The 14,504-nt window shown below is 37.3% G+C and overlaps 1 protein-coding gene across 1 annotated transcript in view; it reads right to left on the bottom strand.

The window, feature by feature from the left end:
- SPG11 (SPG11 vesicle trafficking associated, spatacsin) overlaps positions 1-14,504 on the bottom strand; it is a 37,511-nt gene that overhangs the window by 5,275 nt on the left and 17,732 nt on the right. Inside the window, exons 24-38 of the mRNA XM_035568961.2 lie at positions 14,273-14,432; positions 12,811-13,068; positions 12,379-12,579; positions 11,948-12,055; positions 10,579-10,738; positions 9,951-10,165; positions 8,841-9,585; positions 7,818-7,960; positions 6,142-6,340; positions 4,996-5,133; positions 3,287-3,420; positions 2,436-2,543; positions 1,704-1,872; positions 745-833; positions 66-221 (exon numbers count right to left, since the gene is read on the bottom strand). Of these exons, the coding sequence (XP_035424854.2) occupies positions 66-221; positions 745-833; positions 1,704-1,872; positions 2,436-2,543; positions 3,287-3,420; positions 4,996-5,133; positions 6,142-6,340; positions 7,818-7,960; positions 8,841-9,585; positions 9,951-10,165; positions 10,579-10,738; positions 11,948-12,055; positions 12,379-12,579; positions 12,811-13,068; positions 14,273-14,432 (2,983 nt within the window). The remainder of the gene's footprint in view (positions 1-65; positions 222-744; positions 834-1,703; positions 1,873-2,435; positions 2,544-3,286; positions 3,421-4,995; positions 5,134-6,141; positions 6,341-7,817; positions 7,961-8,840; positions 9,586-9,950; positions 10,166-10,578; positions 10,739-11,947; positions 12,056-12,378; positions 12,580-12,810; positions 13,069-14,272; positions 14,433-14,504) is intronic.

The raw sequence follows: 14,504 nt of genomic DNA, 5'->3' as shown, positions 1-14,504 counted from the left end.
GCTTAGGCACCTGCTGTTTAAAGCAATCATTTTCCAAAAAAAAACAAACAGATGAGAAAGCTTACTTGATAGAATCTAGGCAAGGACATGATGCATTCCATCAGGTTCTGCCTGTTCAGGTTAATCAGCATAGTGCTCTGACCGGTGTTCAGAAAATGCAGCTGGAGGGTTATCAGCTTTGTTAGCCGACTGCAGCGCAAGGACTGTCGGACACAGGAGTCCTATGTAGTAAAAACAAACACAAGCTGCTGAAGTATGTTTCTGGAGGAAAACCACAAACAATGCTGACAGAAACAATGTGTTCAGAGTTGTCTAGTATTTTCTCTTGTAGATCACTGCAGTTTTATCATATTCCATTAGTTTTAAATAAAGCTTCACTCACTGCAAATATTTCTTTCATCATCCTAACTACAACAGTTCTTAAACACTCTTTATATTGTTCTATTCTCACTTGTCCTTAGAGTAAAGCAGTTAAGCTCATGGTCACTCCTCTAAAACTGGGAATCTAATCGTAATCCCAGCTCTTAGAAGACTTAAAAGGAAACACTATACGACTCTTTGATACAAGAGTGTTACTGAGACTGCTGGGATACTGCTGAAATGACAGAGCAAGAGATTTTTTTTGCTTAATTTTTGCTGGGATGGGATTCTGCACATCCTCCCTAGAGCAGCTTTCTTTGTTCTCTCAGTTCAGCTCACTCCTTATGTGCTGTACAGAAGTCATACAATTTCATGTTGTTTTACCTTAGAGTAACTTTCTGCTGCATCAATAAAGAGAGTCAGAGCTTTCATCAGCAGTTTCTTTAAATTTGCAACATCTTGAAGAGACTCCTCTGAAATGGCGAAAAAAATGTAAAAAATTATTTACACAGGTGACAAAATAAGCTATAAAATACTTCCTGATACCAAGTCTGTGTCTCCTATTGTTTCAGAAAGCAGCAAAAAAGATTTCTTATATGAAAAAAAAAAGTTGAAAAATTGCAAAGGAGTAGTGATATCTGTTTGACTATGAGCCAAAGGCATTGCAGGAACCTAGTCATGTGATTGAAGACCAAAAAGAAATCCAAATCATACATTTGTGGTAGATACAACCACTAACTATTATCAGATAAATTCAGAAAAGCATTTAACATAGCTTCTATTTTAGTTGCTGTTACCGTACTGACTAACTGCTCTGCACCAAGATCTCTGTATGCTCCACAGCACTCTCCCAGCTGTACAGAACTCACTAAGGTCAGATGTAAAAGAGTTACTTTGCACAAAAAGTCAACACTTTATATATACACTTTTTGTTAAAACCTACATTGTATCACATCTAGTAAAGTGAAGAAAACATGCATGTGTCCTTACCTCCTCCTCCCATGCACAGCAGTACTGGAAGATTACCTTACAGTAAGAGCCCAAAATCTCAACTCTTTGAAAAGTAACAGAGTGGCCAGATAAAGCACTGAGTGCAAGAATAGTGCCTTCCTTCCAGCCAGTGGAATTTTAATGGATGTTACCAGAACAACACAGGCAATCCAAACTACAATTGCCCACCATGTCTTCCTTCTAAAACAGTAATAGTATATGCAACATTAAAGTACATTTTAACTCTTCAGAAGTATTCCACCTTCAGTCAGTTGCGTGGTGCAGACAGCAGCAACCTGATGTACTGAAGTATATGCAAACTCATATTTCTGGTTTTTGCAGTTTCCACTCACCCCATGGCTGCGATTCAATGAGTTTAAGCTGTATGCCAGCAGCAGCCTCATGATTCTCTCCAATTTCTCGACACATACTGAAGCAAAGGGCGATCATGTTGTGCTTTTCACTGTCCCCTGGGCGGCAACGCTTGATGTAATCCAGCAGAGCTGTCTTCAGTGTCCCACTCTGGTCAAATGAAGGAATAACAGATTAAGATTTGAAGAGCTTATTTTTTCATTCACATTTTAGTACTCACAAGCAAATCTATAATGATCACTTCTTGGAAAATTGTATCAGAACAGTCTTTGAGGTTTCTCCACAATATTTTAAGACATAATGGGAATATTACACTTGGGCTATGTCAGGCAAGAAAATCCAGTAGCTATGCACCTATTTATAAATAAATGTTAAAACTGAATTATTTATTTTACAATAAAGCTATAAATATTTACTATTTTATGATTTCTAAGAACTCATGAAACAGCATGAAGAAAAAACAAAACATGACACAAAAACTCTAAGTGACATTCCCAAGCTTGAAGCTTCAATGCTGTTCTCGTTGCAGCACTGAACTAATTAGAACAAACTTGTTCAACTAAAATCCAGATAAAACCCAGAATTAATTTATCACTGTGGAACTAGAAAAACACTTCCTAGACCCCAGTAATAATTCCACCTTGCTGTATAAATATCAGTTTCTGACATAGACACACAGTTCTCTTTTCCCAGCTTTATTCCCCTCCACCTACTGGGTCTAATTTCTTTCTCATGAGCACTTCAAAGTAATGTTTCTCATGCAGCAGTTCAAATATGTAGGTCATTTCATTGTATCTGCCAATTCCAGTAAGAAGACGAACCTGTGGAAATAACAGTGTAAGTATGCAGCTCAAAGTAAAGCAGAAAAGTCCCTTCTCACAAAGCTGTTAGTGCTGTGGCAGGAAAAAGGCCGCACGAGGCAAGAGTGCTGTACCAGCTGATACAGCTACGTGGTAAAGCTAGTTGCATTGCATTAGGCAGGCCGACATTCCCTTAGAGCTAAGAGGTTTTATTTTTAATCTAACCCACTGCACCTTTTTTATTGTAAGGTGAAAGGGTATCATTTTACCAAATATAAATATGCAGTGGACTTTCTAGGCTCCTCAGTACATTCCCTCCTGCAGTAACACCACTATATTGAGCATGGCTCAGAATCCAGAATTCTTTTCAAGACAGGTTTAAAAGATGTGTGACAGCATGGTAATAAAAACAGTCACATTTCACTAGTAGTTGAATCACTTTGAAATTCTGTTTGATGTACTACACTGTTGCCATCTCACTCTTCCACTTCTATTTTTCCAGTGAAGTCTTCTAATAGATTCTGTGACAAAAAAGTCTGTCCATTAGGACATGCACACATCAGACCAAAAACCCAGCTTTAGCTTTCACCTCTAGCTTCCAGAGACAGGCAGGACAAGACCAGTCAACCAGAAGTGAAAGACTGTATTCCATTCTGCTACCCACCTGCTCCCCACGCACTGCTCAGAGCAAAGTTATTTGCTGACATACGCAAGAAAATGTTCATACAGCCTCTAGATACACACATGGCATCAAGGATACATACCACAAGTCCATACTCATCATTAGGTGCTAAATGTTCATCTGTGAGAAGCCGTGCTGCTTGGAGGACTCTAGTGATTCCTTCCATGTGGCAAGTCAAACTAAAGCAATTATGGGCCAAAATCAGCAATTCTGTAACTGAAGAATACAAAAACTCTGGTACTTTGGTTCATAAACTGAGGAAATTAATTCTTATGTTGTAGTCTCAACCTGGGGATAACAATGTGTGTCTACAAAACTGATACCATCTCTGCAGAGGATACACAACCTTTCCTGTTATAAACAGCAGAGTTGGATTAGAAAGTTGAGCTACTATGGCTCTGGCCTATGCAACTTTAAGTTATAGTTCCTGCAGCAATATGCACTCAGTTTGGCTTCCCAGCCTGTGCTAAAGTCTGGGGTTTTAGATCATTTTCTGAAATGCTATTTTCTCCAAATACAAAATTTCCAACCTCCTCCAACAAAAGCTGATTGACAAACATACAATGAATGTATCAGCATCCCACTTTTGGCAATCAGCTCTCCATTTGAAAAAAGAAAGCCACAACTTTTGCATCTAGGTTTGAAAAGTCATTCATCAATTCCATAAAAATGCAGATTTTTGAAAAGAATATAGCTAATGTCATAAACCTATACAACATATTTTGAAACTAATTACAGCTCCATCTGTAAAAACGTTGTACTCTAGCAGAGGCTTCATTCTAAGAGAGGGATAGTGCTCCAGCACAATTTGGTGATTCCCAACATTGTTTCCTCTTAGTCTTTTCCTTACTTTTAGTCAGTCATACATAAAAACACTAATATTCACCCCTATGCTACTTAACTTATTCCTTGATTTGTCTGGTTAAGATCTGACAATAGGACTAAGGTGTTAGGGACATAAAGGCTACATGGAACGTGGTACTTTTAATTATCTGTTTTCTCACAAAGGTATTCCAAATTTCCAGTATTACAGATGGATTCTAATGGAACAAAATCAGCACCAACTTCAACCCTGCTTCGCTTTCTGCAGAAGTGTTCTAGAAGACACTCTATCCTCACCAATTTGGACAAAATATTGTTGGAAGTTCTCCAGTTCTGCTAATGCTAATACTCATGAGACAACTCACACTACAACCATATCCTCTCTCGTTTTCCTCAGAGATGAACTGCCCATAACAAATTAAACAAAAACAGTCTAAGTATGTAAGTAGGAGATCTCAATTTGCCTCTGCTGGTTAGCTGCCAAAGCACTTTTTTTTTTTTTTTTTTTTTTTTACAAACTCAATGACAAGATCTCCATAAAGCCACAAAGTATAAAAACAATTCCAGTAACAAAAGATCAAAAAGTCACTTTAACAAATAGACTAAAAAAAAAAAAAAAAAGAAAAAGAAAAAGAAAAAGCTATTTCTAATTGTGACTAATAGGAAGAAAGCCACCATAACCATCTTCTGTAAAATGTAACTACAGAAGTTCAGGTAATTCACTGACTGTATTTCCCAGCTATCAGTATAAAAAAAAAAGGATTTGTTTGGAAAGTAAATTCAGGTGATACTTAAGCAATATGTTTATTTGTTGTGCATATATTCAGATCTATTAACATCAAATTTGAGACCAGTAATAGATGTTTCCATCAGCATTGTTTTTATTCTTTGTGATGTGACTTTAAACTAAGTAATGCAATGCTTAGTGATGTACTAGTTACTATCAAGTATTTTTTGCCATCTACTTACTGCACGACAGTTCCCCACGTGGTACAGAGGAAATTTTATCCAGTAACTTCATGCCAACCAGTGTGTGATCCTGGCAGAGCTTAGCAAGCTGTAGGAATGCCTGACTCTCAGCTGCGGGGTTCAAAACTTGTTTCTGTCCTGTATGCAGAGAGAGAGTGAGTTATGCCAAAAGTGCTACCTGTTCAGGAGAGATTGGCTGCATTAATAGAAAAACAATAAAAATAAAATAACCTCATCCACACTGACCTATGACTTGAAACTACAATTCTAAAGATGGTTTTGATCTTACTGCTGAAATATCAGATAGTTCTACTTTGCCAGTTTGATCCACTGAAATCCTACAGAACACCCATACTGCTACTGTAATGAAACCTAGAATTTCACAAATCCAACAAGTGACTGGCAGTGACCCCGACTCATACTCTTCCACAAACCAGTTCAACTCACAAACTCAACAGAAAACTCTTCTTTATTTTTGTTTTCTGCTGGGCTAGTAAGTTGACTCTTCCAAAGGATGTGAAACAAATCATCTGAGCTAATCCAAGTGAACTGATACAAGGGGAGCAGTAAGGGTGCAAGTCTGCAACGGAGGGGCAGCAGAGTGGAAGAAAGTAGGGACAGAGGAAAGCACACCTGGACTCTCAAATCTCCATCACTGTTTCTTATGTAACTTTGTTGTTAATGCTGTGGCAAAGTAAAAGTTCCTCAAATACAAAAGCCCTCCAGACAAATTCTGTTTCAAGGAACATCTCTCATTTCTCAAAGGGGTAAGAAAAAAAAAAGAAAAAAAAAAGGAGGACCTGGCCATGCTTCTCACAAAAAAATTAACACAAGTCTTTCCAAGTCAGATGATGTGGGGCTTCAAAGATTATGATTAAAAAACTTTATGCCTTTTTTTTTTAAACCATGAAATTTACATCCATAAAAATATATCAAAAAAACTTTAAGTATTGCAACACCACACTGGACACAAAACAGGCAACTAAATTTAATATCTGTATAAAACCTTTCAGAGCCACCTAAACATTCCTGACTCTTATTAGCACTCAAGGGTCTTGAGACCAAGGATTGTTTTTCAGATGCAAAAATACAATATTTACAAACCAAAAATGCAAGCTAAAAACCAAGACTGAGCCCCTTTACTACCTTTGCCTTCAGAAGATGCCAATAATTCTTGTGTGATTTCTTCAGCCACTAACTCTGCCACAATTTCAGGCTGGAGACCCTGCGTGGTGATGAATGCCTGAGCTTTCCTGCATCTGTCCGGCTGGTGGGATGACAGAATTGCTCGAAGCACTTCTTCAGGGTCATGGGCTGACATTTCACTGTAGGAGCAGTTCAATTCCTAAGAAATACACATACACTTAGAAGAAGGTACACAGCAAAAAATCCAGTCACAGAACATATATTGACCTGCAGTACATCATCCTAATTAGCTGATGCAAGAGGGAAGTGCTGAAGGAGAAGATAAAACCTAGCTTCAAAACACATAAACATAACCTGTCCTTTTATCAGTTAACAGTGTCTTCATCTGTGTATCTTCAGTATTAATGTTTCCCCAGATCAGGAGAGCAAGTAAGTACTTTGTGTTTGAAGTTTTACACTCACAGAGCTGGTGCCAATGGACAGAGATGCATTCCTGAAGCAAATACAAATCTTAATACTGAAAATTGCTAAAATAAAGAGAGGAATCTACGTATCCTCCCAGACCATGATTTTTTCTTAAATGCATAACAGTTTTACTTATGGGGTTACTTTTCCTCATCTCTATACACCACAGACCCTCAGTGCAAAAGATACCCCAGTTTTTGCACTTTCTACATTTGAAAGAGGAGCCCATGAGGCTCTTTAGAGTCAGCTGTAACATGTCACAACTTCAGAAATTCATCTAAATACGTAACTCATTGCCACAATGATCATCTCAGTGACCTATTCAAAAGTATGGACATCCAGCTTCAGGCAACACAGATGGTAGAAAAGGGAAGAAGCCAGTCATATGACTACTTCTTCCCTAGCTCAAACCTAAAGCATTCACCCCGAATGTTCGAGACATGAAAAATTCTGTAGAAAAAAACTAAGAACCTCTACGACAAAGATGACACTAATATTTTCGGCACACATACTGCTGGTTCTATTCAGAGTAAATTAATGCTACATTCCAAAACTACGGACCAAGTACTATGCAAAGGGGTCTGTACCCTCTAGAGGTACTCTGAAAGAAGTGTTCAGCAGCAGCCTCTGGCAAAAAGCAGAGGTGGGCTGCTGGCAGTCACGAAGGCTGAGGAGCAGAGAGGCAGCTACCAACACAGTCTGCTACTTCTCCTATCACTGCCTAGGTCAAATCACTTGGAACTTACTAGCAACTCCTTTGAGCAGCCTCTGGGTAAGAGCTGCTGCTGTGTGGAGCCCGCAGAGCATTTCTGTGCTAGAACTTCTAACGCAGCTGCTATCTGTTTGTCTGCTTCTGGGTCGGTGGTGATTACGAAGGCATGCCACAACAAAGGCCTAAAGCAAAGTGCCAGATGAACGACATATGCTTGAAAGATTACAAAAAAAGGCACATCAAAAGAGACACAGGCTGAAATATAGCTTACTGGAGTAAGGTAGGGGGAGTCTAGGAGTTGAGTTCACTTCAACACGTCATGTCTAAGAAACATCTGGCCATTTTTCCACAAAAAGGACTGCTAATTTCCCTCTCTGGAGCTTGTTTCAGGCACCTAATGAGTACTTTCAAAACTCCTTATGCTTTTCTCCACATAAACTTCCATAGCACAACTTAATACAAACCATATATTTCTTCAATAACATTATTAGATACATACCTTAGAAAGTTCATATAAGCAGAGAACCTGTCTGCAGTAGTTTCTCCCATGAACACATTCGTCTATGAGAGCCTTCAGACTGACAACAACCTGATCATCTGGAGATGGAGCAACAACGTGTGTCCAGTCTTCTAAGCTTGATGCTGGAAACAAAAACCCTCTGAATTCCTTTCTCATAAAGACAGACAACAACAAGCCTTACACTTGGAGCAAGACTTCAGAAATCTTTAGCAAATACAACTTGCTGTATTTATAGATTGCTGTATTTACATATAGAAATACTTTCTCAGGCTTTGAAAACTGAACTCTTGATACCAGTGATTTTTTTTTAAAATCAGTATACAAACAATACAGCAGGACACAAACGATCCAAAACATTCACACTATCTCAGATGTAAAATCTGTAAGCATAAGAGAGCACAGAAACAGGTTCAGCAATCTTCCTGATGGCTTAGTCCTCACTTGTTCTCTTCTATTCTGTCCTATTGCATTCCTATTAAGCTTTATACATGTTAGCATTAGAAAGTAATTTTCCAGCTGACAGCTTTTTCTCTCATGTATCTTAAACATGCACACAATACTTTATATATAAACACTATTGTCCTTAGCCTTACTACTACTAAGACACTAAACCCATTATAGTGTACAAAGTATTCAGAGAGAGACATGATGAAAGTGTTTCCTTGCTTCAGCTCCAGAAACACACTCAAAATTTACTGGAGCGTGTGTTGCAAAAGCAGGAACATAGATAATGTTCAGTGCTACTTTACCTGAACTGAATTGCGAACTATAAAAAGTGAATGGTTAAGCGACTGCTTGAAGCACATACAATCAATGTATATTATAAGACTTCAAATTCCTTTCAACAGAGGATTTAGGAACCAAATAAATAAGACACTGTCACGAAGACCTTATTTCCTGCAGAAATTCTTGGGGAAACACAGAAACGAAAGAAGACACGTCCAGTAGAACTCCAACAATGGTATTACTTGTCAAGTGGCTGAATTGGTTAGTGTTACTTACTGCTTGGGATTCTGGTTTGCTGCGATGCACTGTTTTCATACATCTTCTCTATCACTACAAGGAGAGTCTGAATATCTGCGTGTAATTTGTCTAGACCAGTCTCCCCTGAGGCCAGAGCTCTGCAATGCAATACCAGTGAAACATCTCTGTCGTAGAAATGGAAATATCGACAAACACGGCTGGCTTCATGTACACTTCCTTCATCAAGAAGGCATCCAATCAAAAACTTGAGTGATTCTTTCTCATCATTAGTCAAGGTCTGTTCAGACTCTCTGAATTCAAGACCCTCTGGTTTTAAGTAGTTTGGTGTGTTCAGAGCAGGTAGCTTTGAAAAAGAAAACTCCTTAGCTAAGTTATCAAAGGTAAGATCCATATTCACTATGCCATGGAAGGAAAGTCTTGACTTGCCTGACCCTTCACCTGCGGATAACGTTTGTTGTGTGATGCGACAAATCCAGATCTGCTTCTCTATTTCTTCTAATTTCTCCAGTGACACTGACTCATTCTTGGCTAGCCAATGGCCAGCTAAGGTAAGCAACAGATGTCTCTCCATAATGCTATTTATCTTCTCATGAACTGATGATTCATACACTGTGTTTGCCTGATTCAAAAAAAAATCAGATGCAGCTTTGCTGGAGATTGAATTTTTCATGAAGTTATCATTACATTTTTTCCAGAATTTAATTCTTGTCTGTTTTAGTTGCCACTCTCCAATGTCTCTTAAAAGATGTAGATCTCTTAGAACCTGCAAAAATTCAGAAAGGTTTTAAACAGTTGTCTTTCAAAAGAAAAAAAAAAACACAACACATCGCAAAGCCAGAATACTGAAAAACTGAATTAAGATTACATGTCTCAATATACAAAAAAAAATCCATCTAAAAAGAACCAATGAAACTGATTATATAGCAGTAAAAATAATAACAGAATAAGAAAAGATGTACTGTCCTTTTCAGCATAGCACTTGTAGCCAACTTGTTCAGTGTACTTGCATTTGAAATAGAAAGTGATTTCAATAAGAAAGAGTTTCAGGAAGGCTGAGAAGCTACGTTCTCAGTACTGCCAACAACAGAACTATTAAGAGGTGACTATCATTATTTAACTATGTTATACCTCTTGGGTAACTACATGATCCACAGGCAATTCAGCTAATTCTGCTACCTCCCGAGCCAGTGAGAACATTCCTTTCTCTTGTAGCTGCTCCAAAATTGATCTGCACTCATTCTGAAATGTCTCTGTATCGTAACTGGTTAGGATGGAGCGATTAATTGATACGGAGGAATCCTTCAGGGTTTCAATGAGTGCGCAGAGTTTCTTCACATAAGGGCCTGTTTCAAAGGAGTATAAACAATTAAAGGCAGTTGGTTTTTAAACGTGAGGAAGTTCTGCTGCTTATTCCAGCATGTGACCCTGCTGGAGAAGGAGAACAGATCTTACACTCTAAAGTTTTCATGGAGCCAAAAATATATTCTGAACCCATAACTAAAATACTTCTGTAGGTCACTTGTGTACTCCTCATCAACATACACTTGCACTTAATCATGCTCCCAAACAGACCTGCATAGAATTACATTTTCATTGCTGCAGTTCACCATAAGAACCAATTCTGGTTACATAAATTCTTATACAAAAATGAAATATGAATACACTTCAGGTAAACATTTTCAGTCACTCAGAAAACATTCTACGTGGTCTTTAGGTTAAAGCAGTACTATCACCTGACAGAAGAAGCTGTATTTACCATCGAGTAGATTATCTGTTGCAGCAAACAGCTGTAAGAGCTTTCCTAATTCATATTCTGTTCTACATTGCTGCATCATCAATTCAAGAAGAAACAATGCTTGTGATTCCAGCCATTGCACAGGTAATTCTGAAGCTGCTGGTTCGTCTGAAGTTTTAAGCTGTGTATACAAAAAGAATTGTAAGTGTTTTTGTTTTTTTTTTTTGGCAAGTATATTCTGTATTTTGTTGGGAATCACACTGGTTATCAGGTGTGCCAGATCTAACTCCTTCTTTAGGAAACGATGAACTGCCTTCCCCTAGTGGGCACTTGCTCCATTGCCAATATATGCTTGAATTTGATTTGAAGATAGTAAATTTTATTACAGGGTGACCAGCAATTGCTCCTGATAACCATGGAGGAGATAAAAGGTGCGAGAAGGTTTCATGGGTAGATAAAATAAATTGTTAGCTTAATGGCTCCTGTCATACAGCTGTACACTTTATAAGCATATCCACTCTGCAAGCAGTACATAGGAAAAGGAAACTGATCTAGCCTGAGCTTGAATTGCAGGAAGGAAAACAACCAATTGCTAATGGCGTACAATGTTAGTCACCAAGATATTCGTGGAACTAGAAAATCATGACAGAAAGGAAAGAACTGAAATAATTTGCGAAAATATCTGTATGTGACAACCAAGGATACAGAACAAAACCACTTTGGTCCTCTTAAAACTGACTGCTAAATTAGTGTTCTAAATGAACTGTAGAACAGTAATTCAGTTCACTGAGTCATTTTCAAAGAAAAGTCCATACAATTTCCAACAACCGCTAGAGCTAAAGCATTATCACAGATTCTTTCAGAAACCTTGTAACATATTTAAAAATAGCTTTCTTTCTTGAATAGGTATTCCCTAGTCACTGGTTTATCAGCACAATAAAGAATATCGTACATTTACTCAACACAAATAATTCAATTTACCAACAGTGATTCTACCTTAGTAAATGCCAACTCTCAAACAGCAAACTGTTCATTCAAGGAAGTTGCAATTGTATTTTGATCTGCCCGTATCAACTTAGAACAAAATGATTTAGAAAAATGCACTGCAGGTTTTGAACAAATTATCCAAAACAATTCTCCATCAACTACCAGCAGTGAAAAGAATCTGCTGAAACCTGTTACTTCACAAGTCAGCTCCTAGACCCCTTTGTCCCTGCCATTGGCAGGGGGGTTGAAACTAGATGATCTTTAAGGTCTCTTCCATCCCAAACAATTCTACGATTATTCTAAGCGTCTTTTTCATTATTTTCATACATGACATTAGATGGCTATCACATTGTAATAGGGAGAAAACCATATGCAAAGAGTTTTACAGAAAATTAAATCTTACTTTTGTGAGCTGTTCCTGAAACTTGTCCAGTTTGCTTTTAGCTTCATTGTATTTTTTACAGTTCATACACAGTTCATACATCTCCAGTATATGCAGTAAAGGGGAATCCTTTAAGACACAAAAATAAATTATAACTCTTTCCTATAAGTACCTCAACAAAGGAAAAATTTGTGTTCCTCAGTACCAGAACACTAAAGTTCACATTTATTAAAATTGCTTTCAAGCTTGAGATATGACCTGCAAGTTTGTAACTGTTGGAAGAACTTCCTTTCAACGATATTCTTCCTTGGACGGGATTTTCAGTACATTACACCCAGGCTATCTAGGCCACAAATACCAAGACGGAAAGGGAATCTACATGTGTTCTCCTCTCCAAGAACATTTGAGATACACTCAAATATCTACAATCACTAAAAATTATATGACCTTACCTTTAAAAATAGCTGGAAGCCCTTTATAAGTGTTTTACTTTTTTGATTCCTTAAAAACACTTTCCAGATAAGTGATAGGTCATGGAGATCCCATATGTGATTTTCTACTGATGTCTGAATATGGTTTGTTGCTTCAGATCTGGTAACATTATCCACAGTAGTAATTATCCAGACACAAAGACAATGAATAATGTTGGCATCCTGTCAAATAAAAATGATGCTTTTTATAAAAACCAGATGACACGTGTCACTTCATTGCGTAGAAGTTTGCTAAATCTGTCATACTAATCACAACAATTACTACAACAACTGAGAAAAAACTGATGAATGCAACCTGCATATCTAGTATTTAAAGTAGCTATGCACAATAAAAATGTCTTAATTGTTTATAATTTATTCCTCTAAAAGATAAGTAACTTGATCAATACTTACTTGGAAACATGCTGCTAAAACACTCAGAATGGGAGCATGCTCTCTCAGTCCTTCAGTCAAAAGGTAACGTGAAGGGTTGGAGTTCTCTTGACATCGAAAAAGGATTTGAAAGAGACTACCCACATTTTTGCTCTTGAACATACTGGCAGCACTGTTTTCAGGACCCCCTGCATCAGCACATGAAAACGGTACCTTCTCCAATGCCAACATCAAGTGATCTTGTAAAATGGGAGTGAATCCGTGAAGGATAGAAATGACCTAGGAAAACAAAACCAAGAGCATCTATACAGAGCAAGATCCAAAGAGAATGAGGGAAGGATGACTGAAGCTTTAAATATGCAGAAAAGACAAGCAAAACATTCTTCAAATTTGATTTTTTAGAACATTTCTGGATAGCTATAGAAGAAAGCATGTTCTGTAGGTGTGAATTATTCTAATAAAATATTGAAACTCCTCTTACTTGAATCTAAAATGCCTTTTGAAGAAACTCATTTTTCTTATCTCATATGATGAAAAAGAACTCATGTCTAGTTAGATGCTTTTGTGTAATTATGTAATTTTGTGAAAGTAATGAAAAGATCCAAGTTAAAAAAAAAAAACAACAGACCTGCTAAGTATCACCTAAGCTGCAATTTTCCAGTTAGCTTCCTCCTATTACCCTTCCTAAATTGCATACAATTTTTAACTACCAGTAATATTTTATTTAGCTTAAATTATGCTTAAAAACAAAAATGGAAGAGCTGGAGTCTCAAAAGTTAAAATATATTTACATGAAAACAATGTAACTTTTGAAAGGAAAGATGAGTAGCTTTATTAAAACTTAAATTGAACATATGGTAACCATCTCTCCAATTAAAAAAACAACCGTTAATAAATGATTAAAAAAACCTAACAAATTAAGCTGTATGAATGTGTCATAATTTCAACTAAATTTAACAAGAAAGTGAAGTCTCTTTTTTGGCAAATACTCTTATGCCCAATCCACTTCAAAAGAGACACTCAAATCACTTCTCTCTGAAAAATGTTTTCTCCATTACTGAAACAGGAAGTTTCTTCCTAATCTTCTCCTTTAATAGTTAGCTTTCATGCCCTTGGAAGCACATTATTATATCTGCTGAAGATTCAGTTCCTACTGGAGTCAATTTCCTTTATCTTGTGTTAGCTTTTCACATACCAAGAGGCAGAGAAAAGTAAAAAAAAAAAGTCAGGAAATCCAGCTGTAAAGGAAGGGCTATCATAAACAGAGGATTATTGAGCATCCTGAGACAAATTCTAACTCCCTGGAAACTGATGAGGCTTCAATTTTTTTCTGTCTACACAATGTAATATTCTCTTGTTAAAAGGATCCCTTTTTCCTTCTACTTTTTTATTTTCCAAATTTTGAATTATTTTTTTTTAGTGCTTCACAATGAGCATTCTTGAAAATCTCATCTTCATTTAAACCCATACACAGATAGCTTACCTCATCTGGCTTGTAGCTGTACAGCTGGGTTTGGATGATGAACTGCAGCCAGTCGTTGGATTTAGCACATTCCTTTAGGTACGATGTACTCAGTCTCGTGTTATGGAGTTTGCAGAACTGCATTACCAAAGACCACTGCCTTCTAGAGTCACTAGACGTCCTGCATCCAATTTAAAGATAACATTAAATCAGCGTTTCTAATTTTGCCTCTGAGTACTGTATCTAAAAGCAG

This window comes from Cygnus atratus, chromosome 11 (assembly GCF_013377495.2).
Source record: "Cygnus atratus isolate AKBS03 ecotype Queensland, Australia chromosome 11, CAtr_DNAZoo_HiC_assembly, whole genome shotgun sequence".
In the NCBI taxonomy this organism is placed as follows: domain Eukaryota; kingdom Metazoa; phylum Chordata; class Aves; order Anseriformes; family Anatidae; genus Cygnus; species Cygnus atratus.
Note: the sequence above shows the minus strand (reverse complement) of the source record. Positions and strands in the feature narration are given on the sequence as shown.